The sequence below is a fragment of the Arabidopsis lyrata genome (genome assembly GCF_000004255.2).
Source record: "Arabidopsis lyrata subsp. lyrata unplaced genomic scaffold ARALYscaffold_6, whole genome shotgun sequence".
NCBI classification, from domain to species: Eukaryota; Viridiplantae; Streptophyta; class Magnoliopsida; order Brassicales; family Brassicaceae; genus Arabidopsis; species Arabidopsis lyrata.
Window position 1 is genome coordinate 6008225 of NW_003302550.1, and position 23702 is coordinate 6031926.

Sequence of the window (23702 nt, forward strand, 5' to 3'; positions counted from 1 at the left end):
TTTGAAAACAATAGTTCGTTTTTTTGGTGAAACAATAGAAATAGTACTAACAAAGTTTTTGTTTCTTTTATTTCGTTATAAGATAGTTTATAAAATATATAATATTATTATGATATATTCTGCGTCAATAAACAAATAAAACAAAATAATATTCTGCGTAAAGATTGATTCATAAACAAATAAAATATATAATATTATATCCAAATAGTAATAAAAATAAAATAATATTATGATATATTCTCTTTTATACTATATTATTATACTATATTATTTCTTATTTTTTCAATCAAAATATACAATTTAATTCAAAAAAAATATTAAATCTCGTGTTGTATAGCACGGGCCATGATCTAGTCAATTATATAGGAAAAGAATATAGCTAAATAGACATTACAGTCAGCTTTTCTAAACAAGGAAAATATAGATTTATTCTTTTTTTTTTTGCCGTCTAGATTTATTATTAATTGCAAATTATGAGAACTGTTACATAGACGATTCTACAACTGACAATTTCTGCCGACCCTTAGTAGATCCACGACAGACTACACTTCCTTCTTCATGATCTTGATGAATACCTTCAATGATCCACGACCTAGCGACACTTCCTTCTCTGCGTAGAATCCTGGCGCACGGCTATAATTGTACATCGCTGGAGATCTCCTGCACACTTGCCTCTATTAATCTGCAAATTTGTTAATAAATTGCAATATCTGGGACTCGAACCCCAGACCTCTTAGTATAGAAGCATTAATCAACCTTTGATCAACCAATGGGCCAAAGGGGCTTCCACAAATATAGATTTATTCAATAATTTGTTTGAGATTTAGGTGAATGCATAGTTAGTAATTATTTCTATAGAATTCAACGATTTTTTTCTAACAGTACTTGTCAAGTAACATAAGTACAAAAATTAAAATCTAAACGATGATGTTTATGGAGCCGTCTTCCACGTGGCACAGCTACGCTGGTCCGGAGAAAAGGATGATTTGGTGCAGATGCGTGAACATTTCGTCCTATATAAATCCTCTCTTCTCCAATTAGTGAATTTCACACAAAAACAAATCGACCAAAGTAACCAAATTGATATTTATCTCTTCTCAACCATGGCGATGAGACAAGCCACTAAGGCTGCGATCAGAGCATGTGTTTCCTCTTCTTCTTCGGGTTACTTCGCTCGACGTCAATTTAATGTAAGAACTCTTTCGATCGCTCTTTTTTTTCCACGATTTAGGTTCTAAGTTGATCATCTGGAGAAATTGAGCTCAATCTGACTTGATTTTGCAGTTTTCTCCAAGTTTTGTGTGGTGATTTTACTTGTGTGTCGTTTTTTTTTAGATCGTTGGCCGTATGATGTGGCTAAATTTTGGTATTGAAGAAGCCATTTTTGTTTTGTTGTGATATGATATGATCAGTCTTGACTGTGCATGACTGAAACGTGTCACTAAAATTAGGAAAGCACAATTGTGGTTTCTGATTAGGCCAGCTAAATTTTCCATTCTCGAACCCAGAGACTACAAGGTGTCTCTTTCTAGAATTATTAAACGGCACGATGTTTTAGCTGGGCTATCAAACGGGCTTTAATAAATAGTACATGTAGTTTCAAAACATGGAACACAAGTCTTACTGTCTTCGGATGTGGTCGGTCTCTTGATGGTTTTTCAGAGTTTTAGGTAGTTCTTAGGTGCCTGAAGGTTTTTCATCTTCTTTGAAACTGGTATATATAAACTTTATGTTAAATGGCTTACTGAATTTGGCTTATGAAACAGGCATCTTCTGGTGATAGCAAAAAGATTGTGGGAGTTTTCTACAAGGCCAACGAATACGCTACCAAGAACCCTAACTTCCTTGGCTGCGTCGAGAATGCCCTAGGAATCCGCGACTGGCTTGAATCACAAGGACATCAGTACATCGTCACTGATGACAAAGAAGGCCCTGACTGCGGTAAGTATTCGTCCTATGAATCTAACAATTACTTGAAGATTATCAACTTCTTGATTCTTTCTTTATATAGCACAAATTATAAATGTGAATCTATGCCTTCTTTGATGCAACTCTTATTTATTAATGGCAGAACTTGAGAAACATATCCCGGATCTTCACGTCCTAATCTCCACTCCTTTCCACCCTGCTTATGTGACTGCTGAAAGAATCAAGAAAGCCAAGAACCTCAAGCTTCTCCTCACGGCTGGTATTGGTTCAGATCACATTGATCTCCAGGCAGCTGCAGCTGCTGGCCTGACGGTTGCTGAAGTCACGGGAAGCAACGTGGTCTCAGTAGCCGAAGATGAGCTCATGAGAATCCTCATCCTCATGCGCAACTTCGTACCAGGGTACAACCAGGTTGTCAAAGGCGAGTGGAACGTCGCGGGCATTGCATACAGAGCTTATGATCTTGAAGGGAAGACGATCGGAACTGTGGGAGCTGGAAGAATCGGAAAGCTTTTGCTGCAGCGGTTGAAACCATTCGGGTGCAATTTATTGTACCATGACAGACTTCAGATGGCACCAGAGCTGGAGAAAGAGATTGGAGCTAAGTTCGTTGAGGATCTGAATGAAATGCTCCCTAAATGTGACGTTGTAGTCATCAACATGCCTCTTACGGAGAAGACAAGGTACGACACTAATAACGAACAATAAAGACAAACACCAACAAGACTTTTTGTCTAATATTTGACCCATGGGTTCTTGTTTATACAGAGGAATGTTCAACAAAGAGTTGATAGGGAAATTGAAGAAAGGCGTTTTGATAGTGAACAATGCAAGAGGTGCCATCATGGATAGGCAAGCAGTGGTGGAGGCGGTAGAGAGTGGACACATTGGAGGGTACAGCGGAGACGTTTGGGACCCACAGCCAGCTCCTAAGGACCATCCATGGCGTTACATGCCTAACCAAGCCATGACCCCTCATACCTCCGGCACCACCATTGACGCTCAGGTAATATTGTTTTCCTTGAACCGAACAAATAACATACATGAATTGCAAACATATGTTAACGAATTAAAACATGTTGTTATCCAAAAAAGATATGTTGAAAACCCGAAACAGCGTTTATTGTAGTGTATTATCATTTATTGCACATTGTAACTAAAACATCTGTTTGTTAAAAATTTGTAGCTACGATATGCGGCCGGGACGAAAGACATGTTGGAGAGGTACTTTAAGGGAGAAGACTTCCCTGCTCAGAATTACATTGTCAAGGACGGTGAACTTGCTCCTCAGTACCGGTAAGCTTTTGAGGAGGTGAGATTGGGAAGATGATGAGAAACGACCTCAACGTTCAAGAAAACAAATAAAAAAGTATTTCGACTTTGCTAAGTCGAATAACTTGGCCATCTTTTCGTTTAGTTTTTGTTATTTCATAAGCAGAATAAATATAGGAGGGCACTTACTTCCCCTGTTCCGAGAGTTTGTGAACGTATTCCTTTAGTAGTTTAAATCACATACAGTTTATGTATTTGTTTCCCCAATTGTAGGAACTCAATGGTTCCAAATCTCATTATATAAAACTTTAACAATAAAAATGAATAAAGGAATTTGCCTAAAGGAAAGTGTTCTTGTTATGAGGACCTAGCTCTATCAGATTTTGATGCCCACACCGACAATGGTCTAACTAGTAACTTCTACAACATTACGACAACATATGAATCATTGTATGGAACGTGGGTCCATATTTGTATCAATATTTAAGTTGTTGACAACTATATCAAATTATAAATCCATATTATGCGTATTTAAAACTATAATATAAACAATACTGGTTTCATACTATTTTCTCAAGATGGGAGAAGAGGGTGGGATGCTAATCATTCGATTTGTAATTTGATCAAATAGTGGTTTTTTTTTTTTGGACAAAGATCAAATAGTGGTTAGATTCAGATATGTTGACAGCCAATTCTCTTCCCTTTTTCCAAATCTGCCCCTTCCCCAGCAATGCATTATCTCACGTGTATGTGTTTTCTACATCACTTTTATTAGTTTTGATTTCACAACACAACCGGAAATGAATGAAAGCTATGAACCTTAAACTTAACCTTAAAATTACACACTAATTCTCACAAGTGAAAACTAAATCCTACAAATGATTCCAGTTAATTATCAAATTCATACGGATCTGACCGGATTTGTATTCAATTCTTATAGAGAGCCAAGTACGATATGGATTTAAAGCTCTTAGACCTACCATGTATTTCTGTGTATCCATAAATTGTAGACATTTAAAGTCATTCTTATCATCGTTTCCAAAAATACTTGTAAAAAACTCAAGGGAAAAATGTAGATCTCCGAAGAAAAATCATCCCCAAAAAAAAAAGAACATTATGCTAAATTACAACAACAGTTGATGAGGATGTTTTTGGCGCTGGAGGGTCATAATCAAAAATCAAATCATAGAACTTTATGTCAAATAAACATAATAATCGTTAAAAATGAAAAACCAAATTTTTTTAGTTTGGAAATAATATATTCAGTCAAGACTCAATTAGATATTGAGTGATTTAGGTGAATAACAAAAAAAAGAAAAATTAGTTTTTTAGAAAGAAGGTAGAAAGAGATAGGAAGAGAAAGAGAGTGAATAGGGGGTTAGAGGTTCATGTATTGTGTAAAATTCTTTATGATATAATATATTTGATTTGCAGGGAAAAAAAAAAAAAAAAGAGGGTTAAAGGTTAGTTTCTTAATTATAGTACTAGGATATGACCCGCGGTACACCGCGGGTTAATTATTTGATTTTTTTAAAATTCTTTTTATAAACTAATGAATTTGCTGTGTATAATATTTTCTGTTGTATACCGCGGATCATATGCGTTGTATCTAAAAAATAAAAATTTTAAGTTGTATTTATTTTGTTTAGTGTTTAAGCTTGTATAATTGTATTTTGATTTGTTAATTCTAGGATTTCACCCGTGGTATATTGTCCCATATTAATATCGACCCAAACCCATCCTACCATATAATTCCGTCCTGTGAAATTAAACATCATTTTGTAATTTTTTTAATAACACTTTTATTTAAAAGACATATAATTCGAATCAATTTAAAAGTTTGCTTTCAAATGGTTTTCATAATATATATAAATATAAATATATATATATATATATATATATATTTTAAACTAAGTGTTTTTGGACCAACCCGTAAAAATAATTTACAATTGTATTTTGATTTGTTAATTTTAGGATTTCACCCGTGGTATATTCTCTCATTTTAGATAATTGTAGAAATTAAGAAAAGATCCGAATCACTCAATTTCGGGTCAGAATAAAAAAAAAATGACATGATTAATTGCGCAATTTGTTTTTCAAAATGTTAATATAAATTGCAAACATACTTTTTTTATTCATCAACTGAGTAATATAAGTCTGTTTAAAAATAATTTGAATTATAACATATGCAGAAAAAACTAAAATTTACTATATGTATATATTATAATAATTCAAAATAATTTAAATATAACATCAAATAAAAGTGAAATGAGAATCATATATTTATGTTTAAACTAATTAGGGAGATTTTAGGAAATTCGCTCAAATTTTGTTATATTAGCATTAAATCATCATATTTGATTTTCTTATCTATAAAAATCGTAAAGAATATACCATAAATTAAGAGTTTAGATATAATAATTAGTTGAGAAATATATATATATTTTAGATTTTATTAATTAATTTCGTTTTTGAATTTTGCCAAAATTTAAGGAAAGATCCGATTGAAGATTTCCGGATCAAAATCAGAAAAAAAATCCGACCCGATGAGAGAGCAAAAAATTTAATTCAAAAATGTTAAGTAGATATATATTTAGTAATAACTACATATATATACGAAATCAATCATTTAAATTGCTAGGATTTTTTTTGGAAAGTCTCATTATTTGTATCCAAAAGACTTAATTGAGGATTCAAATCCGGGTCAAAATTAAAAAAAAAAAACAAAACTGACCCAAAAAAGAGCAAATATGTACTTTAGATTGTACACATATTTTTTTCTTTATTGATTGAGTAATATATGTCCGTTTTAAAAAATTTGAAACATAGCATATGTAGAAAAAAATCTAAAATTTTATTAACTATATATATATTTTATAATAATTAAAAATAATATAAATATAAATCAAATAAAAGTGAAATGAGAATCATATATTTTTGTTTAAATTAGGTTGAGAAGTTTTAGGAAATTAGCTCAAATTTGTTATATTAGCATTAAATCATCATATTTGGTTTTCTTATATATAAATATCAGAAAGAATATGCCATAAATAAAGAGTTTGGGTGTAGTAATTAGTTGAGAAAATATATATTTTTAGAATTTATTAATTAATTTCGTTTTTGAATTTTGCCAAAAAATAAAGAAAGATCCGATTGAAGATTTCCGGGTCAAAATCACAAAAAATCCGACCCGATTGGAAAGAGCAAATTTGTATTTCAAAAATGTTAAGTAGATTTTTGTTAGTTAGTTTTGCCAATTTCCCTTAGATATTCTTGGGAATAATGTGAACAAGAAAAAAAAACATTAATTTCAACCGCGAGGCCATATCGCATATGGTAACTAGAAACCGACAAATAAACTCTTGTGCATATGGGTCCCACATAACTCTAATATGCGACGACGTTTCAAATTCACACCATACGAATACGACGTCGTTCGAAACTACACCATATGAATACGACTCGTGAAAGTGCATCAAATCGCATCGCCGGTTTTTATAATTTTCGTCTTCTACAAAATAAAATCTCTCTCTCTCTCTCTCTCTCTCTCTCTTAAAATTTCTCCTTCGCTTCTCTCTATTTTCTCTCGCATTTCAAAATTTCATTTCCTTATATAGATTTTTAAGGTCGGCGATTCTTGCGAGTCCACAGATTTTCCCTACTCCGCCGTCAGTTTTTCTCAACTCAGAGGCTGCGTTTTCGCCACCGCTTTGATTCGCCGGTAAATTTCTCTAGCTCCATTTTTTGTATACGCATTTGCAAATTTGAACTGGTTTCGATAATCATTTGATCTCTGTAATTTGAGAATTTGTCAGCCGGTGAAAAGTATCTGAATCGGATTTGGAATCGCGAGGATTTGTTTTGGTCTTTTGGAAACTAATTGAGATCTTCTGAGAGTTCTTGAGTGATATCGTGTTATTGTTAAATTGCTTGGAAATTCGAGTTCGAAATGTAGATCTATGCTATGTTTCGTTTTGGCTGTTGAATTGGTCCGCTTTGTTCTTATTCAACACTCTGTGAAGTTGACAAGTAGAGTTTACTCAGATTTTTTCACTTCTTTATTGATGGCATTTAACTATTTTTCTTGCTTTTGAGATTCTTGTGTGTTTATCCCTAAAATTGAGGAAATATTTGAGTGTAGGAAGAGACTGAAGAGCTGATCTTAACGCTTAAGTGTCTTATTATTTGATTTGGTTTGAAATTGCATTGACATGAATCTACAAAGCTTGAATCAGACTTCTTAATCTTCTGTTTGCTGGTGGAGTTTCTTGCCTGATTCAAGCTTTGTAGACTCGAATTCATCGAGATCTGTGTGCAATTTCTAAAGATCTATTGCTATGTGATGAGCTTGAAACGGATTTGAGTGTCTCATTTTAGGCTTTGTGTAACAGTTTCACGAAAATTCAGTATCCTCTGAGTTTTAAGGAAGTAATTTGGAGAATGTGTTAGATATGTAGAATTGATTATGATTCTGGTCTTCGTTGTTTTAAGTTTTAGATTTCTTCCTGCAGTTTACTTGACCTTGCACTGATTAATTATTTTATCCATGCTTTTCTCTATCACGTCTGTATTTAGTTTTGATGGTGATCTCTTTTTCCTGTTTTTATGCAGGTAACTTCACGTATGGCCAGTAATACTTTGAAAGATATGAATAGTCTTCATGTAACTGAGAAGATAAGTGACTGTAAAGCTAGCTTAACCAAGCCTTGTGTTGGCAAAATGAATGGAAAATCTGAAGATAGACCATTACCAAACTCTGCCTCCTTGGATTCCAGTGACCCTAAAGTTGCAGAAGCAGAGAAACCCGAGCCAGAGAAAGCTATTGTGGAAGTTGAATATATTGATTCCGAAAACTTGGATAATGTAGACGATGCTGATACAGTTCTGAAGGTATTTCTTCTGTTTGTGCTTCTGTGTTGTGGTTACATCAATTCGTGATGAATTTGTTATACCCGTCTATTTGGAGATTGGAACTACCATTTTTTATGCCAAGACGAATCTGTTTGGTCTTATTGTTTCAGTCGGTTTTAGCTGGACTCGAGTCCAAGGATTGGATTTCAGTCTGTGATGCTCTTAATAACGTTCGCCGGCTTTCGATATTCCACAAGGAAGCAATGTTGCATATGCTGTAAGCTTTGTTCTCTATGCTGATGTCTCTGACTAATTATCTCTTAAAGTAGATTGGAAAATGCAAGTCTCACCATATCCCGTTAACAGTGAAAAAGTGATACCACTTGTTGTGAAGTCCCTGAAAAATCCAAGAAGTGCGGTGTGTAAAACGGCATGCATGACATCTGCAGATATCTTCAGTGCATATAATAATCATATTACAGATCTGTTGGAGCCTCTGGTAACTCTTCTATCCTTTTTCACTCTTTCACTCTGAACTGTACTTTTTCTTACAGCTTTTTATACACTTTATACTTTATGCTTTCAGCTTACTCAACTCCTCCTCAAGTCTTCCCAAGACAAACGGTTTGTTTGCGAGGCAGCAGAGAAAGCTTTAACAGCAATGACCAAATATGTTTCTCCAACCTTGCTGTTACCAAAGCTGCAACCTTGTCTCAAGAACAGGAATCCTCGGATCCGTGCTAAAGCATCATTATGCTTTTCTCGAAGTGTTCCTCGACTGGTAATACAAGTTCAACTTCTGTTCTTCCCGTATATCTCTCACAAAGGCACAGCGTGTTATGTAAAAATTCCAACAATTCCTTACGCTATAATACATATTCCAGGGCGTTGAAGGGATCAAAGAATATGGAATCGACAAACTAGTTCAAGCAGCCGCGTCTCAGCTTAGCGATCAGCTCCCTGAATCCCGTGAGGCTGCACGGACCGTCCTGCTAGAACTTCAGACCGTATATGAAAAAGCTCATCCTCTCATCAACCCTGAAACATCATCCTCATCATCACCAGAAGAAGAGCAAATTGCGGAGGCAGGGCCAGTTACTTGGGAAATCTTCTGCCAGTCAAAACTGTCGGCTCTTAGCGCACAAGCCGTGCTTCGTGTCACCAATGTTGTGACTGTCAATGCTCGGGAGGGTTTGGTTACCACAGGTTCATCATCTTCATCTCAGTTATAAACCTTCTCTACTACAATTTTTTTTTAAAACCGTTTGCTATGAGTCATACGGTTTTACATGGTATTCTCCGGCATGATCGACCATATTGGCAAATTATGGACCGATAAAAAAAGTGAATGCCGTCTTATTAAAACTCTTGCCTTCTTTCTGGGTTATATTTTCTTTTTGTGGGTTCTCTTCAGTCTTCACCAGTACTTTTTTCCTTATTTCTTATGTGTATATATTCTATACCAAGATTTGGTAAGATAGTCTCGAGTCTTTTGGTTTTATGCAAAATTGGTCGGATTCTTTGAAGATCCAGTCTTCTAGATATGCAGTATATGTTTATTCCTTGTTGAAGTTTCACTAGATTAAGCTATGACTCATAGCATAAGATTCTTTAATTTTATTGATTCTTTTTAGAATCAGAATCATGTCGGAGGCTTTGGCTTAGTGGTCAGATATTGAACCCAAAATTGAAAAGTGGCTTTTATTAGACTAAGGAAAAAAAGTATCCGAGTTCTGAACCAATACATCATAGTCTAGATAAATAATCTTTACCTCTACCATCGAAGACAAGTGGGATGAAAACAAGCAATGCCATAACCCTTATTTTGATGAATCTGTGAGGTGAAACAATAGCAGAAGTACATATATATATATATCATTTAGCTCTGTGAGAGCTCGCGGCTTCGTTTAGCTGCAGCAACAACTGCGTTCATAAGTGTTGCCCGGAAAGAGCCTTTCTCTAGTTCATGAACTCCAGCTATTGTAGTGCCACCAGGTGAAGTGACATCATCTTTCAACACACCTGGATGCTTCCCAGTTTTGCTAACCATTGTTGCAGCTCCAAGAACCTGTCAGAGGAAAAAAAAAACCTCAAAGCTCAAGCTTCGCTTTCTAGTTTCGGTTATTCACTACCATAATAAAGTAGATTAAAGAAGCGGTGTGGAAGTTCACTGACGGTTTGTGAAGCTAAACTCAATGCGAGCTCTCGGGGTAAACCAGCAGCTACTCCTCCATCAGCTAAAGCTTCAATTGCTAAGAATATGTATGCTGGTCCACTTCCGCTGTAAAAAGTTTGAAATTTTCTTGATTAGTGAATTGAACAACTCAAGCATATTAGAAGCCGCAGTGCTTGTATGTACCTGAGACCAGTGACAGCATCAAACATTTTCTCATCAGTTTTCAATATCTTCCCCACCGCGGCAAACAACTTAGCGACAATCGCTCCATCCTCCTCCGTTGCTCCTGTGCCGAGGCTCATAACTATATACACACAAAAAAATTGGCAAATGTAAGCATTTGATAGCTTCAGAGAGAAACAGAAATCAGAAACAAAATTCAGAAATAGCACAAATGGGAAGACTCTGATAAACAACCTGAAGCTGCCTCACCAACTGCGGCAGGTGTATTAGGCATCACCCTTATGAATCGATCCTGACCAGACCATTCCTAACATAGAGAAATAAAAAGAGACATTTAAGCTATTTAACCAAATTGAGCTCTAGAAACATGTTTGATGCAAAAAAAAAAAACCTCACACTGCAACACCATGGATAGTGAAAACTTAAAATGGCAAAAGTATAAGAGTAGAAAGATGCAAAACCTGAAGATCTTTCAACTTGATTCCAGCTGCAACCGAAACCAGAATCTTACTCTTTGAAAGCTTCGACTTTAATTCCGTGACAGCCTTCTTAACTACATATGAAAGGTACCAGCTTTAAGTAAACAAAAATTACACTGATGAAACAATGGAGAGGTAAGAAATATATACCAACTTGGGGTTTCACAGAGAATATGACAACATCGCTTTCTTTAACAACCTGTCATTTTTTTGAAGATCATCAGTCTCAATTTAGTTAAACACCACAACAACAACAACAAGACATTGAAGAAGAACTTACCTCTTCGCTAGTGGAGAAGACATTGACGCCAAAGGATTCGAAAACATCACGGCGATTGAGATTTGAGTGAACGGCGGTGGAGATACGATTTGGAGGAAGCACACCGGAAGCAACCACACCTCTAGCTATACTCTCCGCCATTTTACCAGCTCCGATGAATCCTACCTTGAAGCTCTCCGCCGGAATCGGAAGAATCTCCATCGGAAAAAAATTACGGATACGATTTAGGGTTGAGTTCTGTTTCAAGTTATAGTATCTTAGAGTCACGAGATCAGTTCAAGTGCGCACGTGTCTAATTAAAATTGGAGATTTGTATCGTCGTTGTTCACACAAAAACAAATACAACATCACGGCGTTTTTTGGGCTATCAATGTAAAACTAAACCAACCCAAAACGACACGAAGTTAAAAAACAGGTGTCACTCTCTGTCCGATCTTTTTTTTTTTTTTTTTTTTCTCTGTCTGATCATTAATTAATTATTACACTTGAATGACACTAACAATAGAATCGCAGCTATAGTCACTCGCTGTCTCATCAGAGATTTCTTCCACTTCAATGGCTGCTCGAGTTTCCTTGCAACCTCCGCGAGTGTATATACTCACTTCATAACATCGGTGACCGTCAAACACAAAAGTTAAGACTTCTCCATCTCTAAGCTCGTTCTCAGCCACAAAATTGGCCCAACCTTGTTCAAAATACACTTGATCTCGCTTGCTCTTCATTGCTACTTTCCAACTCTTTCCACCATTTCCCATGAGAATCACAGTCTTGGGCAACCGACGTGGTAAGTGGTCGTAGTAAGATCTTGGTATCAGCTGCTCAACACAAATTAAACTGTTAAAAGTGACTGATCAGCAACAAAACACAAACTAGAGACTATGTCTGCAACAGAGGCTTTCAACACATAAATAAGCAAAGCCTCTTCTTCAAATTTTCAACAGGAGAGAAAAATCTGAGAAAAATTAGTCTCTACTTTTGAAAGTTTTTAGCACATTAGAGAGTTACAATGTTGTTTTAGATCTAACTCACATACACCACTAAACATATGAACAAAACATATATTTCCAAGAAACTAGTTAAGTCAGACAAAAATTCATAGATAAATCTTACAAAGGAGTTGGAGTTGTACTGGGAAAGAAAAACACTGAAGAAACGAGGTAACACATCACTTAAAGCCATGGAGGATGTAGAAACTGTGTGAGAGAGAAATAGAACAAACGAATTAGGCAAAATAAATACGAAAGCTACAAAGTTTAAGAGACATTGAGAACAAAAAAGAGAGACTCTTACCAAGAAGGGAGCCGGAGGTGTTCTGGTCCAAAAGGTTCTTCTCTTAGGAAGACAAAAGTCAGAAATTGAATTCTTAACAAGATTAAAGTGAGAGAGTGCAACGGAAGCAGAACACAATTAATGTGTTTTCTACATACGAACCTGTCTTCTCTGTCCTTTCTCTTCGTATAGCTAATGAGAAAGTAGCATTTTGCTTTTTGTCTTTTATTTTTCTTAGAAAGCCTATATAGAGAGTTTTGGTAGCTTTGGAAGTTAAAGTCATATGTAAAAACAGAGTCTCAATGGGCCAAAACAAACAACACATTCAAGATCCGAAGAACCATGAACGTATAAGCTCATTTTAGTGAGTAGTAGCTACTCTAAATATTCAATCTTACTAGTTAATAATATCCTCTTGCTTGCAAATTTAAATTTGGTTTGATTACGGTTAGAGGAGCTTCATTAATTGTTCAACATTACCATGTTAATTTCACTATTAGGGGAAGCAAGTTAAGCTAGAGTGTTGTTTTGTTTCATCATTAGTTTATTAGCCATTTAATTTCCAAAACAACCCCACAGTTTGTACTATAGTACACTCAATGATAGCAATAAATGAAAAGATGTCAATGACACCAAAATCAGCTTTCTTTTGTCTTTTGAGGTGGCAAAAACCTTGATAGCTATATCCAGTTCTGTACTCAATCTCTCTGCACTGTTTTGTCCTATTATTTTTTAGTTATGCTCAGTGATGTCGCTAGTTCAGGTTCAATTAACAGTCTTTGTACTAACAATTAACGATTCTGTTTATCTAAACACTTGTGGGCAGGGGAAAAGAACGTGATTAAGAACCCCTGTCATCGTAGAAATTAACTAGTCTCAAATTACATCTCTGTTCTATCTATACTCATTGTTATTCGGTAGAAACATTTAACCGGGACAGACTGGAATTAAAAGGGTTTTAAGTAACCAAGAATAGACTCTTAAGGTACAAACAACGATGTGTTTGATTTTGAGACACAGGAGTTCAGAGAGGTTCCATAGTGTGATGAGGCTAAATGGCTAATGATTATTAAACCTTGAGCATGCTTACTCAAGGAAAAACTATGTGTGGTTTACAACATAGACTACCACTGAGGATTGAAGATCTCGATCAACCTTGAAATGCGCGTGGAAAAACCTTCTCACCTGTTTCATTGCCAACAAAACAAAAAATTTAGTCCATGAATGCATAAAACAAATAAAGTCGAGATGGGGAAAAAAACAAAAAATGAGCGATTGTGTTCTTGCTTCTAACTTGCCTCTTTAAAGGAATGTTGGATCATGAAATCTCTGAGTTTTGTCTCCTCTGATGCAAACAATACAATGTGACTAGGCGGCACTGACCAGTTGCTAGCTAACTCTGAAGCAAAACCTAAAGGGTTTACTAAGAACCGGTCTGACTCGTCAAGTTGTCCCTTCTCTTCACTGTTTGAGAAGACGAAGAAGAATCCTTAAGAATCTCAAATAGAAGCAAGAGCTGTGACTCGGGGTGTGATCCTTTACCTTGGAGTGCAGTCGAGAAATTGCATTGGAATGTTACGATGGAGAGTGGAATAATAGGGAGTAGAATGGCAGGGCATGAGAAAGAGAATGCTCTTTACTCTGCCTTTGTATGCTTCATCCGATAAGTAGTTCATCGCATCCTCGGTTCCTCTCTGTTGGAAACAACAACATTCCTTTTTAGCACACATAGAGAGAGTGAACTAAACTCGGAAACTAAAGAGAGCACTCAAGTTATTGGTTTTTTACCTGATGGAATAAACTCATGTATAGTGCCATTGGGATATTGGTAGCAAGCAAAAAAAAGACTGAAAGTCTTAATTTAGGAGACCACTTGGTAAGGTTCTGTCGAGGGACTTGCTTCTTTTTAGTGACTGATGTTGATGATGAACCAGATACTTCCATTTGAGCAAATGCATACCCAGAGAATATCAAAGCTATGGGCAGCACAGGCAGGACAAACCTATCATTCATAATCTAAGTAGACGACACGGAAAACATAATAAATGATGAAAGAATGTTCTTTGCGAAGTTGTCGATATTGAAAGTGTAAGAAAACGGGGTACGTTCTCCATTCATATTACCTGAATTCCTTGTGGCCGAGTAAGCTGTATATTGCTAAGGCCCATAGAATAAGAGCTGAAAGCTTCTGATTCTTAGAATTGAAAATTCCAGTTATGGAGAATGGTGTAAAAGTGAAAAGCATGACAAGAAATCCCTGGGTGAAGTACCAGTGCCATGGGTGAGTTCCATAATAGTCTCCACCAGATGAAAGGAAATTAAACTTCAGAAAATTGAGAGGCACAATGACCCATGAGCCGTACATCAGACGGTCCAACAAACAAGTGAAACCGAGGACCAAAGATCTAACACCAGAAGCAAGTTAGCACAATGAAATCTTCAAAAGCAAACATTGAAATGAACATTCAAGAGTATATCTGCAGAGTTAAACTTACCCAATCGGGATCACCTCTAGCATAATGAATTTGACCTTATTAGGTGTCAAAAATAGCTCGAGCATCCCAACGTATAACCATATGATTGCACTTGTAGGCCTTATGGCACATGCAAGGGCCGCTATAGCCAAAGCCCACTTCCGATTCACGGGATAGTCTGTTGAAGAATCTCTAATACAAGGCCAGTAGTACAGCCCCATGATTGTAAGAACAGTCTCCAAGCAGTTTGAAAAGGTACGGTTCAAACAGAAGAAGATGAACCAGTTTGCCATTTGACAAAAGAGCTACTAAAAAGTTAAGGAAGCAATCCAGAATAAAATGCAAATAGAAATTAAGAAAGAATAAGGGAAAACCACAAACAGACCTATCTAAGTTTTCCATTGAAGCTCGGGACATTTAACACCCTTCCGCTTACCTCAACCTATCATATCGTAGGAAACTACCAAATAGAGTGTAATGGTGGGTTGGCTACATTATTGTAGATAACGTTTGTTCTTTACTAACCAAGGTCTAATCTTGTAATTCTCACGGATTGCAAATTCATATAGCCATATCATTCAAAAATATAAAGCAATTGACTTAGTATGCTGCATAGAAAGGATACAGACCAGCTTGCAACATTTCCTCCATATAAAGCATCTGAGAGTCTATACAAATAGAGATCACCAATAGCAGAAAAAATAGATTGCATAAGACGTGGGGCTTTGATCTGCAAAGAAATGAAAAAGGTTGTAACACATAAACCATACTATCAACCTTTCTTTGAACACGGTGAGAAGTAGAATTGCGAAAAACCCAAAACAACATGACTAGTCCAATTGGAAACTTGTTAAGACTTTCAACTAAATCAGATTTTGAAGAAAACTAAGTTCAAAATCAAAATAACCAGATACTGCTTCTAATAAGACCAAAAAATTCCAGAAACTAACCATTATGTAGGGAGTATCAAGGCCAGTAACTTGGAGAAGTTTATACAAGAATGCGAACACCATTGGATGCAAATAGCTTCTAATTCCTCTCTTCCACTCCCATGTCATATAACCATACCTGTCATTACCATCAATCAACCCAAAAAACAAAAACAATCATAGCTGAAATCACTGAATTCTTCATAATTCAGTTCAATAAGTTCCAACGAATCCAATTTCAACACAAGGGAAGTCAAATTCAAAACCATAGAATACAAACATTTACCCAAAGACGGTGCGGTGAGCTACTTCAAGTGATTGCCAATGTTCGTCAGGATTGAAATAAGTCTGAATGAACATTGCATTTACCACACGAAACGCCAGGCAGAACAAGAATATCCTCCTCGGAGATCTTGAAAAAACACTAATAGAATCGGGATCATCCCCGCCGTTAGCCGACGCGCCACCGTCGCCATCGCCGCCGGCGTTCTTCCGCTTCCTTATTTCCATCGAACAAGTTTTACAGAGTTTTGCGAGTAACACACATTGGGTTAGTTTCAAATTTTAATGGGCTTATATAAAATGGGCTCTGGATTATTTAGGCCCATCTCATTATAATCTCTTTTTGACTTTTCAGTGAAGTCATTGCCTTAACATGCCTGTGTCAAACGTTACGTCATAATAATTTGTAAAGATGTTAAATTAAGCACGAAATCATAAAGTGAACATCAAAATATAACCGAAGAAAAAAAAAAGAGAACATTAAAATATAATCTATTATACAAAAATGATATCATGTGGTTTTGCTTGCTGGGCTATAATATTTTTTTTCTTTGTTTTGAGAGGTTATTTGATCGAAGAGGTTATTTGCTTTCTTTGGTCTATTGTTTCTCTTAGGATATATGCATGGTTGCTTCTTTACTTAGTTTAAGATTTTAGCCTCTTTCGATTTTGGTTGAATTACTTCTGCTTTTTATTTATATTGTCTTTAGTTTCCTTTTCATAGGGTTTTGATTCAACGAAAATCTCGTCTTTTTCAACTTTATTTTTAAAAACTTTCATGTTCTCCGCGACTTTTAGTTTTTCTTGTTTAGAAGGTAATTGTATTCTTTTTTAGTTCCACCACAAGTTTTATTAATAAAATTTCAAATGACAAAAAAAAAAAAAATGTTTTGGAGATATTCGTGTACTTCAATTTCTTCCTTTATTCTCTTCTGTTCTTTTTGAAACATTGCTTCTACAAAAAATAACAGCATCTCCATTCAAAAGTTCTAATAGACTATCTAAAGAATAATATAATAAAAAGAAACAGAAAAGCAATATAGAGATTCAGTCATTGAGAACCAGTTCTTCATTGAAAACTTTTAAAAAACTCATTAAAACCTTTCTAGCCATTTGTCATCAAATAAATGGCTTAATTTTTTAAAAATAAATAAATTTAATTACTTATTTAAATTATATTAAAAAGTAATAATATATTGTCGTTGGGATATTCTTTTAGAGTATTTAAAAGATGGAGGTGCTCTAATAAAGTATACAACCCATGGACGTTACTCGTAAGAAACTGACATAAAACACATATCCAAAATCTGTCATTAAATTGCATGCAGAGACGTGCATAAATGAGAATATAACATTTGCCCTACATCCTTTAATTTCAGTATAAATTTTGGGTCCCGATTTTAGTTTTTTCATTGAATTTAGGGCAATTGACAAAAATATGGCCAAAAAAGTTTTTCTTCCAAAATTAGCACAATATTTCTAAAATTGCACAAATAGCACAATAAACTTTAATTAAACTTAATTAAAATATAAGATAGAAATAAAAATGAGAGCAAACACTAACCTAATATTAAATTGAATCAAAATTTCTTTTAAATAGTGAAAATATATACCCTAAATTGAAAATAGGGAACCCAAATATAATACCACAAACTAATATTAAAAATGAAAATCACTTTTAAATGGTGGAAATATATACCCTAAATTGGAATTAGGGAACCCAAATAGAATACCATAAACTAATATTAAAATGAATCAAAATTTCTTTTAAATGGTTGAAATATATACCCTAAATTAAAAATAGAAAACCCAAATATAATATTTTAAATTTATTTCTAATTTATTTTGGTTGAATAGCGTTTATATAAAAATTGTGGTATTATTAAAAAAATAAACTAATGATAATATGTTTAGAACAAAAACTTCATAGTAAATCAAGTAGTGCTATTTTTGGAAATTAATGGAGTGTGTGCTATTATTGTCCATAAAACTTGTTTTATTGCTATTTTTAGGAATTTCTCTTGAATTTACTGATAACAAAAGTTATTTAATATTTAATTTTGTGTATTACGTTCATAGCTCAATTTCGTATATAGTAGGGGTATAATTAAAGTCTAATCTTGAATTTCCTATTCTCGTCATTCTTTGATAGTTGTAAACCGTTGAATTTTATTTTAATTTTCACCAATTTGACTGTTTGGAGTAGTATTATGATAACAAATACTATTTTGTAACGTTAATTAACTTCTATTTACTACAAGCAACTTTAGGTAAATACCATAAAGTCAAAACAAATCATAGTTTGTTGTTTGGAAACATCAAGTCAAAAAACAATAATTACTCTTTGGAAATACAATTATGTAAAATGCTACCTATAAATATAGTTATTGTGGAACCAAATGTAATAAGAACGCAAAAAATGGCCGTTTCATCATCGCATCATGTGGTTCTCTTCCCTTACATGTCAAAAGGCCACACGATTCCTCTCCTCCAATTCGCCCGTCTCCTCCTCCGTCACCACCGTGTCGTCCCCGGCGACGAACCAACCATTTCCGTCACCGTCTTCACCACCCTAAAGAACCAACCATTCGTCTCAAACTTCCTATCCGACGTCATATCATCAATCAAAGTAATCTCCCTCCCTTTCCCTGAAAACATCGCCGGAATCCCTCCCGGCGTCGAGAACACCGAAAAGCTCCCTTACATGTCACTTTACGTGCCCTTCACGCGCGCTACCAAATCTCTCCAGCCTTTCTTCGAAGCAGAACTCAAGAATCTTGAGAAAGTGTCTTTCATGGTCTCCGATGGATTCTTATGGTGGACATCGGAATCTGCCGCTAAACTCGAGATTCCGAGACTCGCCTTCTACGGCATGAACTCGTACGCATCGGCTATGTACTCTGCCGTTTCGGTACACGAGCTCTTTACCAAACCGGAAAGTGTTAAATCTGATACTGAACCGGTTACTGTACCGGATTTTCCATGGATAAGTGTTAAGAAGTGCGAGTTCGACCCGGTTGTGACCGAACCGGATCAATCGAGTCCAGCGTTTGAGCTAGCCATGGACCATATTATGTCCACCAAGAAAAGTCGTGGAGTTATAGTGAACAGTTTTTACGAGCTCGAGCCAACGTTTCTTGACTATCGGCTCCTTGATAATGATGAGCCAAAGCCGTGGTGTGTTGGGCCTTTGTGTTTGGTAAATCCTCCTAAACCGGAGAGTGATAAACCGGATTGGATTCATTGGTTGGACCGGAAGCTAGAGGAAAGATGTCCGGTTATGTACGTGGCGTTTGGTACGCAGGCTGAGATATCAAACGAGCAGCTCAAAGAAATTGCATTAGGGTTGGAAGATTCCAAGGTACGTTAAAAGCATCGATTAATGCCAACTTTTATAACCTCATATCTAATTTAATACAGTTGTCCAGTCACTTTTATTATTCGATCGAATTCCATGCATGTGCATTTATTTATTTTTATTATCAACCCATAAAACATTTTTTTCCTCTACTGTATATAACAAAGTCATCTGTGTCAAAAAGAAAAGTATTTTTTAAAATTACGTGGTCTTGATTGTTTTAAAAAGGTAAATTTCTTGTGGGTCACGAGAAATGACTTGGAAGAAGTAACTGGAGGATTAGGGTTCGAAAAGAGAGTGAAAGAACATGGGATGATTGTGAGAGATTGGGTAGACCAGTGGGATATATTGTCACATGAAAGTGTCAAAGGATTTTTGAGTCATTGTGGATGGAACTCGGCGCAAGAGAGTATTTGCGCTGGGATACCGCTACTTGCTTGGCCAATGATGGCAGAGCAGCCACTCAATGCGAAGTTGGTAGTGGAGGAGCTAAAGATTGGAGTAAGAATCGAAACAGAAGATGGAAGTGTGAAAGGATTCGTGACAAGAGAAGAACTTAGTCGAAAGGTATATATATACAGTATATGAACGTACCCTTTCATGTTTCTATCTTTTGTTTTCGATTCTTGTCACGCTTTATAATAAAATGTTTTGAATGAATCTAACATTAGATCATGGCACTAAACAGGGTAATCACGGTTTTGCTTTATAACTAACAAATTAACAAGAATGAAGCCTTGTTCCGTTGATTGCAATTTATTATTTTACTAAATATAGGTTAAACAATTGATGGAAGGAGATATGGGGAAGACTATGATGAAGAATGTGAAAGAGTATGCGGAAATGGCGAAAAAAGCTTTGGCTCAAGGGACCGGTTCTTCTTGGAAGAATTTGGATTCACTTCTTGAAGCGTTTTGTAAGAGTATAGAGCCAAACAATGTTAATAAGTTGTCAAGTTCTGATGATTAGAGAGATTAAAGATTGGAAAAAGAAAGGTTTTTAAGTACTTATGTTTAAAAGGATTATGGATTGGATAACAAAACTGGTGATCATTCTTCTCCGTTTGATATATATGTTGGTTTAACAGGTGTAGATGAAGTTTGGAGTTTTGGTCTTATTGTTTCAACAGCGAAAGTAGTACCTAACATGAGAAAAAATCATACATATAACATTGAGATGTTATAAACCACATGTTGGATGGACTCCATAACCGTGGACCTTATGCATATTCTAGAAGGCCCATGTCCATGTCCTAGAAGGCCCATGCCCATGTTCTTGAAGATTCTCCTTATGACGGCCTATATTGTACTTAGTGGGCTTTTGGGCTTTAGGGTTTATTAGCCCAATGGGGATTTGTCTCCCCTCATCATGTATATATATGTATCGAAATCTCATTCATTAATCAATAGAACAACACAGTTTACAACACGTTATCAGCACGACTTGCTCTTAACGAAAACCCTAAAACCCTAACCCTAAAAATCACGGCACTGTTCATCGCCGACACTGTTCATTTCGGTACTGTTCATCGCCGTACTGTTCATCTCCGTACTGTTCATCGCCGCACTGTTCATCGCGGGTACTGTTCATTGCGGCACTGTTCATCGTGGTACTGTTCATCGTGGTACTGTTTGCGGTTCGTTGCAGCAGCGTGAGTTACCGAGGTCTTTAGCTCCCGGTTCTAGTCCATACAACCCCATAAGGTGAAAGGTAACATCAAAACCCTAAAGCTAAAGAACCAACAATTGAACTTGAAAGTTAAGCAAAGAGAAACCCTAAAACGAATGATGATTGATTAAGTGATTGCTTTGCTTGTATGATTTGATTGCTTGTTTGATCCGATTGCTTGTTTTCTCGATTGTTTGACTCGTTTAGGTTGCTAGAAAAAGTTGATTATCGCTTAAGCTAAACTCGCCTAAGTTGCTAGAGAAGTTTCAATTGTCTAAACCTAAAATCGCAAAACGAAAATACATAAGCTAATAACCGAAACTTTAAAGGTCTAAAAACCTAAAACCTAAAACGAATCTAATCCAAAAAATTCCATAAGTTTAAATCGGCTTGATTGAGATTGTTTAGGTTGTTAGATTGTTTGCTCCTTTGATTGATTACATGCTTAACACCCTAAAACTAAAATTGCATGAACCCTAGAAAACTTAGAAAAGATAATCCTAAAAGAAATCTCAAAACCCTAAAACCTAAAATCCTAAATAAAATAGGAAACCCTAAAATCTAGAAAATCTTAAAATCCTAAATAAAATAGGAAACCCTAGATAATAGGAAATCTTAACAACCCTAAATCCTAAATAGGGAATCTTAAAATCCTCAATAAAATAGGAAACTTTAAAATTCTAATAGAAAGCATGAAAACCTAAATAAAATCCTAAATCCTATTGTACTCTAAATCCTAATTAAATTAGGAAATTCATAAATCCTATTCAAGATAGGAAAACTTTAAGAAATAGAAAATTTCCAAATCCTAATTAAAATAGGAAATCTTAAAATCTAAAATCATAAGTGAAATAGGAAAATTAATCCTAAAGTAAAGAGGAAAGTAAATCCTAAAAAGGAAAAGGAAAAGTTAATCCTAATAAAAAGAGGAAATCTAATCCTAAGCAAAAGAGGAAAGTCAAATCCCTAAGTAAATCGATTCATGGTTCGGTCTCAAATACCGCATGACACTAACGATTACATGATTTTGACTCAAAACTTTTCCTTGTAGATGTTGAATTACAATTTGTACTTTACTGCCCTAAATTTCTTAGGAGATAATTATTTTAAAATGGGCAATGGATACTAAGATTATCCTAAAGTCAAAAGGACTTGGTGAATGTATCTAATAAGGCAAGAATGCCAAGAGAGAAAGATAGATACAAGACAATATTAGCCACCATCTTATTGAGAGTCTCATAATCCAGGACTATAAGTCCGTGGATGAGTCTATTGCTAGATGAAAAAAAAAATAAAAATAATGACTTACAGATAAAAACAGTGAGTTACGACCTCATAGATTAACCCCATTACCTAATGCCAATAAGGCCGCAGAGGATAAGAAAGAATCCAAAGAATCTAACCACGTCTAAAGTGATAGACCACACGGCCGTGACCGTGGTGGATGGAAAGGACGTGGTTGTGGCCACTATAACTCATCCGGCCGTGGGAACCACTATAACCGTGGATGTAGACCCAATTCCGGCCGTGGTCGAGGGCGAGGACGATGTGGTATTTCCAAACCACAACACTCGACCAAATGAGTATGCCATAGATGTGGTATTGAAAGGACGTGGTTGTGGCCACTATAACTCATCCGGCCATGGGAACCACTATAACCGTGGATGTAGACCCAATTCCGGCCGTGGTCGAGGGCGAGGACGATGTGGTATTTCCAAACCACAACACTCGACCAAATGAGTATACCATAGATATGGAATGGGAAACCATTGGGCTAAGATATGTAGGACTTCCAAACATCGTTGTGACCTCTATCAAGAGAGTGTAAAAGGGAAGAATCCTAAAGCCCATTTGGTATATAAAGATGGTGAACATGATCAAGATGATCTAATAGAGTATGAAACTTCTGATTGCATAAAAGAATCAAGTTGATAAATCTTACTTCGACATCAAAACCTCTATGTTTTTCTTTGCATTTTATGTGTTCATTGATTGTTATTTGCTTGAATTTATTTTATATTATTTTATGTTTAGAACATGATTCTTGTCCATATAAGAAATGGCCGAGGACAAGAACATAATTGTGGTGGATAGTGGAGCCACACAAAAGATAAGAGATATTTTCCTAAATCTCATAATGAAAAATGCCAATATTAGCACCATAGCGGGTATAGCTAGTCTTATTGAGGGCCATGGTCATGCCCATATACTTTTATCAAAGGGCACGCATCTTGAAATAAGCGATGCCCTATATTCACCCAGCTCGAAGAGGAGCTTGTCAAGTTTCAAAAATATAAGATTGAATGGTTTCCATATTGAAACAAAGGGTGAAGGGAACAAAGAATTCCTAAATATAATTGAGATCACCCAAGGACATAAGAAAGTCCTAAGAGACTATACCCGCATTATCCACTGGTCTCTACTATGCTAAAATCGATATGATCGAAGCTAATATGGCAATGAACAAAGAGTTCATCGAGAAATTCACTTTATGGCATGACCGGCTTGGCCATCCGGGTCATAGTATGATGCGTAAACTAATAACTAATTCA

General features: G+C 35.6%; 6 protein-coding genes across 8 annotated transcripts; 3 read left to right on the forward strand and 3 right to left on the reverse strand.

Annotated features, from left to right (window-relative positions):
* Positions 1-1010: 1010 nt before the first annotated feature.
* Positions 1011-3544, forward strand: LOC9309760 (formate dehydrogenase, chloroplastic/mitochondrial). The gene is made up of 5 exons (XM_002871585.2): positions 1011-1190; positions 1767-1941; positions 2072-2612; positions 2698-2935; positions 3116-3544. Exons 1-5 carry the CDS (start codon positions 1104-1106, stop codon positions 3227-3229), a joined length of 1155 nt encoding a protein of 384 aa, XP_002871631.1. The 5' UTR covers positions 1011-1103; the 3' UTR covers positions 3230-3544.
* Positions 3545-6650: 3106 nt separating this feature from the next.
* On the forward strand, positions 6651-9614 carry LOC9307701 (crescerin-1). Its single transcript, XM_021021428.1, has 6 exons — positions 6651-6922; positions 7813-8091; positions 8223-8329; positions 8419-8551; positions 8639-8833; positions 8937-9614. The coding sequence occupies exons 2-6, from the start codon at positions 7825-7827 to the stop codon at positions 9282-9284; spliced, it is 1050 nt and encodes a 349-aa protein (XP_020877087.1). The 5' UTR covers positions 6651-6922; positions 7813-7824; the 3' UTR covers positions 9285-9614.
* A 113-nt stretch (positions 9615-9727) lies between these two features.
* Positions 9728-11442, reverse strand: LOC9307702 (pyrroline-5-carboxylate reductase). Its single transcript, XM_002873646.2, has 7 exons — positions 11171-11442; positions 11041-11089; positions 10873-10964; positions 10646-10718; positions 10412-10532; positions 10228-10333; positions 9728-10120 (listed from the first exon to the last, which is right to left on the reverse strand). The coding sequence occupies exons 1-7, from the start codon at positions 11369-11371 to the stop codon at positions 9932-9934; spliced, it is 831 nt and encodes a 276-aa protein (XP_002873692.1). The 5' UTR covers positions 11372-11442; the 3' UTR covers positions 9728-9931.
* Positions 11443-11466: 24 nt separating this feature from the next.
* On the reverse strand, positions 11467-13197 carry LOC9309761 (B3 domain-containing protein At3g06220). The gene is made up of 3 exons (XM_002873647.2): positions 12461-13197; positions 12281-12363; positions 11467-11985 (listed from the first exon to the last, which is right to left on the reverse strand). Exons 2-3 carry the CDS (start codon positions 12347-12349, stop codon positions 11650-11652), a joined length of 405 nt encoding a protein of 134 aa, XP_002873693.1. The 5' UTR covers positions 12350-12363; positions 12461-13197; the 3' UTR covers positions 11467-11649.
* An 80-nt stretch (positions 13198-13277) lies between these two features.
* Positions 13278-16394, reverse strand: LOC9309762 (GPI mannosyltransferase 3). Of its 3 annotated transcripts, none has more exons than XM_002873648.2 (9): positions 16129-16394; positions 15864-15981; positions 15539-15643; positions 14935-15218; positions 14563-14844; positions 14228-14441; positions 13982-14133; positions 13738-13903; positions 13278-13624 (listed from the first exon to the last, which is right to left on the reverse strand). In XM_002873648.2, the coding sequence occupies exons 1-9, from the start codon at positions 16350-16352 to the stop codon at positions 13541-13543; spliced, it is 1629 nt and encodes a 542-aa protein (XP_002873694.1). In that variant the 5' UTR covers positions 16353-16394; the 3' UTR covers positions 13278-13540. The 3 variants fall into 3 exon arrangements, with proteins under 3 accessions (XP_002873694.1, XP_020877085.1, XP_020877086.1); XM_021021426.1 differs by having other exon boundaries at positions 16123-16207; XM_021021427.1 differs by lacking the exons at positions 15864-15981; positions 16129-16394 and having other exon boundaries at positions 13366-13624; positions 14935-15221; positions 15539-15622.
* Positions 16395-18379: 1985 nt separating this feature from the next.
* On the forward strand, positions 18380-20524 carry LOC9309763 (UDP-glycosyltransferase 90A1). Its single transcript, XM_002871587.2, has 3 exons — positions 18380-19485; positions 19711-20049; positions 20260-20524. Exons 1-3 carry the CDS (start codon positions 18490-18492, stop codon positions 20449-20451), a joined length of 1527 nt encoding a protein of 508 aa, XP_002871633.2. The 5' UTR covers positions 18380-18489; the 3' UTR covers positions 20452-20524.
* Positions 20525-23702: the final 3178 nt, after the last annotated feature.

What these genes read in the sequence shown, in the direction of transcription:
- LOC9309762 (XM_002873648.2), bottom strand. Translation starts at nt 16,352, where the DNA reads ATGGAAATAAGGAAGCGGAAGAACGCCGGCGGCGATGGCGACGGTGGC. An exon ending in ACATGAGTTTATTCCATCAG is followed by an intron (nt 14,134 to 14,227) that starts GTAAAAAACCAA and finishes TGTTTCCAACAG; the next exon opens with AGAGGAACCGAGGATGCGAT. An exon ending in TTTCTCGACTGCACTCCAAG is followed by an intron (nt 13,904 to 13,981) that starts GTAAAGGATCAC and finishes CTTCTCAAACAG; the next exon opens with TGAAGAGAAGGGACAACTTG.
- LOC9309763 (XM_002871587.2), top strand. Translation starts at nt 18,490, where the DNA reads ATGCTACCTATAAATATAGTTATTGTGGAACCAAATGTAATAAGAACG. An exon ending in TAGGGTTGGAAGATTCCAAG is followed by an intron (nt 19,486 to 19,710) that starts GTACGTTAAAAG and finishes TGTTTTAAAAAG; the next exon opens with GTAAATTTCTTGTGGGTCAC. An exon ending in GAGAAGAACTTAGTCGAAAG is followed by an intron (nt 20,050 to 20,259) that starts GTATATATATAC and finishes TACTAAATATAG; the next exon opens with GTTAAACAATTGATGGAAGG.
- LOC9309761 (XM_002873647.2), bottom strand. Translation starts at nt 12,349, where the DNA reads ATGGCTTTAAGTGATGTGTTACCTCGTTTCTTCAGTGTTTTTCTTTCC. An exon ending in AGTACAACTCCAACTCCTTT is followed by an intron (nt 11,986 to 12,280) that starts GTAAGATTTATC and finishes TGTGTTGAGCAG; the next exon opens with CTGATACCAAGATCTTACTA.
- LOC9307701 (XM_021021428.1), top strand. Translation starts at nt 7,825, where the DNA reads ATGGCCAGTAATACTTTGAAAGATATGAATAGTCTTCATGTAACTGAG. An exon ending in GAAGCAATGTTGCATATGCT is followed by an intron (nt 8,330 to 8,418) that starts GTAAGCTTTGTT and finishes TCCCGTTAACAG; the next exon opens with TGAAAAAGTGATACCACTTG. An exon ending in CTCGAAGTGTTCCTCGACTG is followed by an intron (nt 8,834 to 8,936) that starts GTAATACAAGTT and finishes TACATATTCCAG; the next exon opens with GGCGTTGAAGGGATCAAAGA.
- LOC9307702 (XM_002873646.2), bottom strand. Translation starts at nt 11,371, where the DNA reads ATGGAGATTCTTCCGATTCCGGCGGAGAGCTTCAAGGTAGGATTCATC. An exon ending in TCTTCTCCACTAGCGAAGAG is followed by an intron (nt 11,090 to 11,170) that starts GTAAGTTCTTCT and finishes AAAAAATGACAG; the next exon opens with GTTGTTAAAGAAAGCGATGT. An exon ending in GATGCTGTCACTGGTCTCAG is followed by an intron (nt 10,334 to 10,411) that starts GTACATACAAGC and finishes AACTTTTTACAG; the next exon opens with CGGAAGTGGACCAGCATACA.
- LOC9309760 (XM_002871585.2), top strand. Translation starts at nt 1,104, where the DNA reads ATGGCGATGAGACAAGCCACTAAGGCTGCGATCAGAGCATGTGTTTCC. An exon ending in TCGCTCGACGTCAATTTAAT is followed by an intron (nt 1,191 to 1,766) that starts GTAAGAACTCTT and finishes CTTATGAAACAG; the next exon opens with GCATCTTCTGGTGATAGCAA. An exon ending in CAAAGAAGGCCCTGACTGCG is followed by an intron (nt 1,942 to 2,071) that starts GTAAGTATTCGT and finishes TATTAATGGCAG; the next exon opens with AACTTGAGAAACATATCCCG.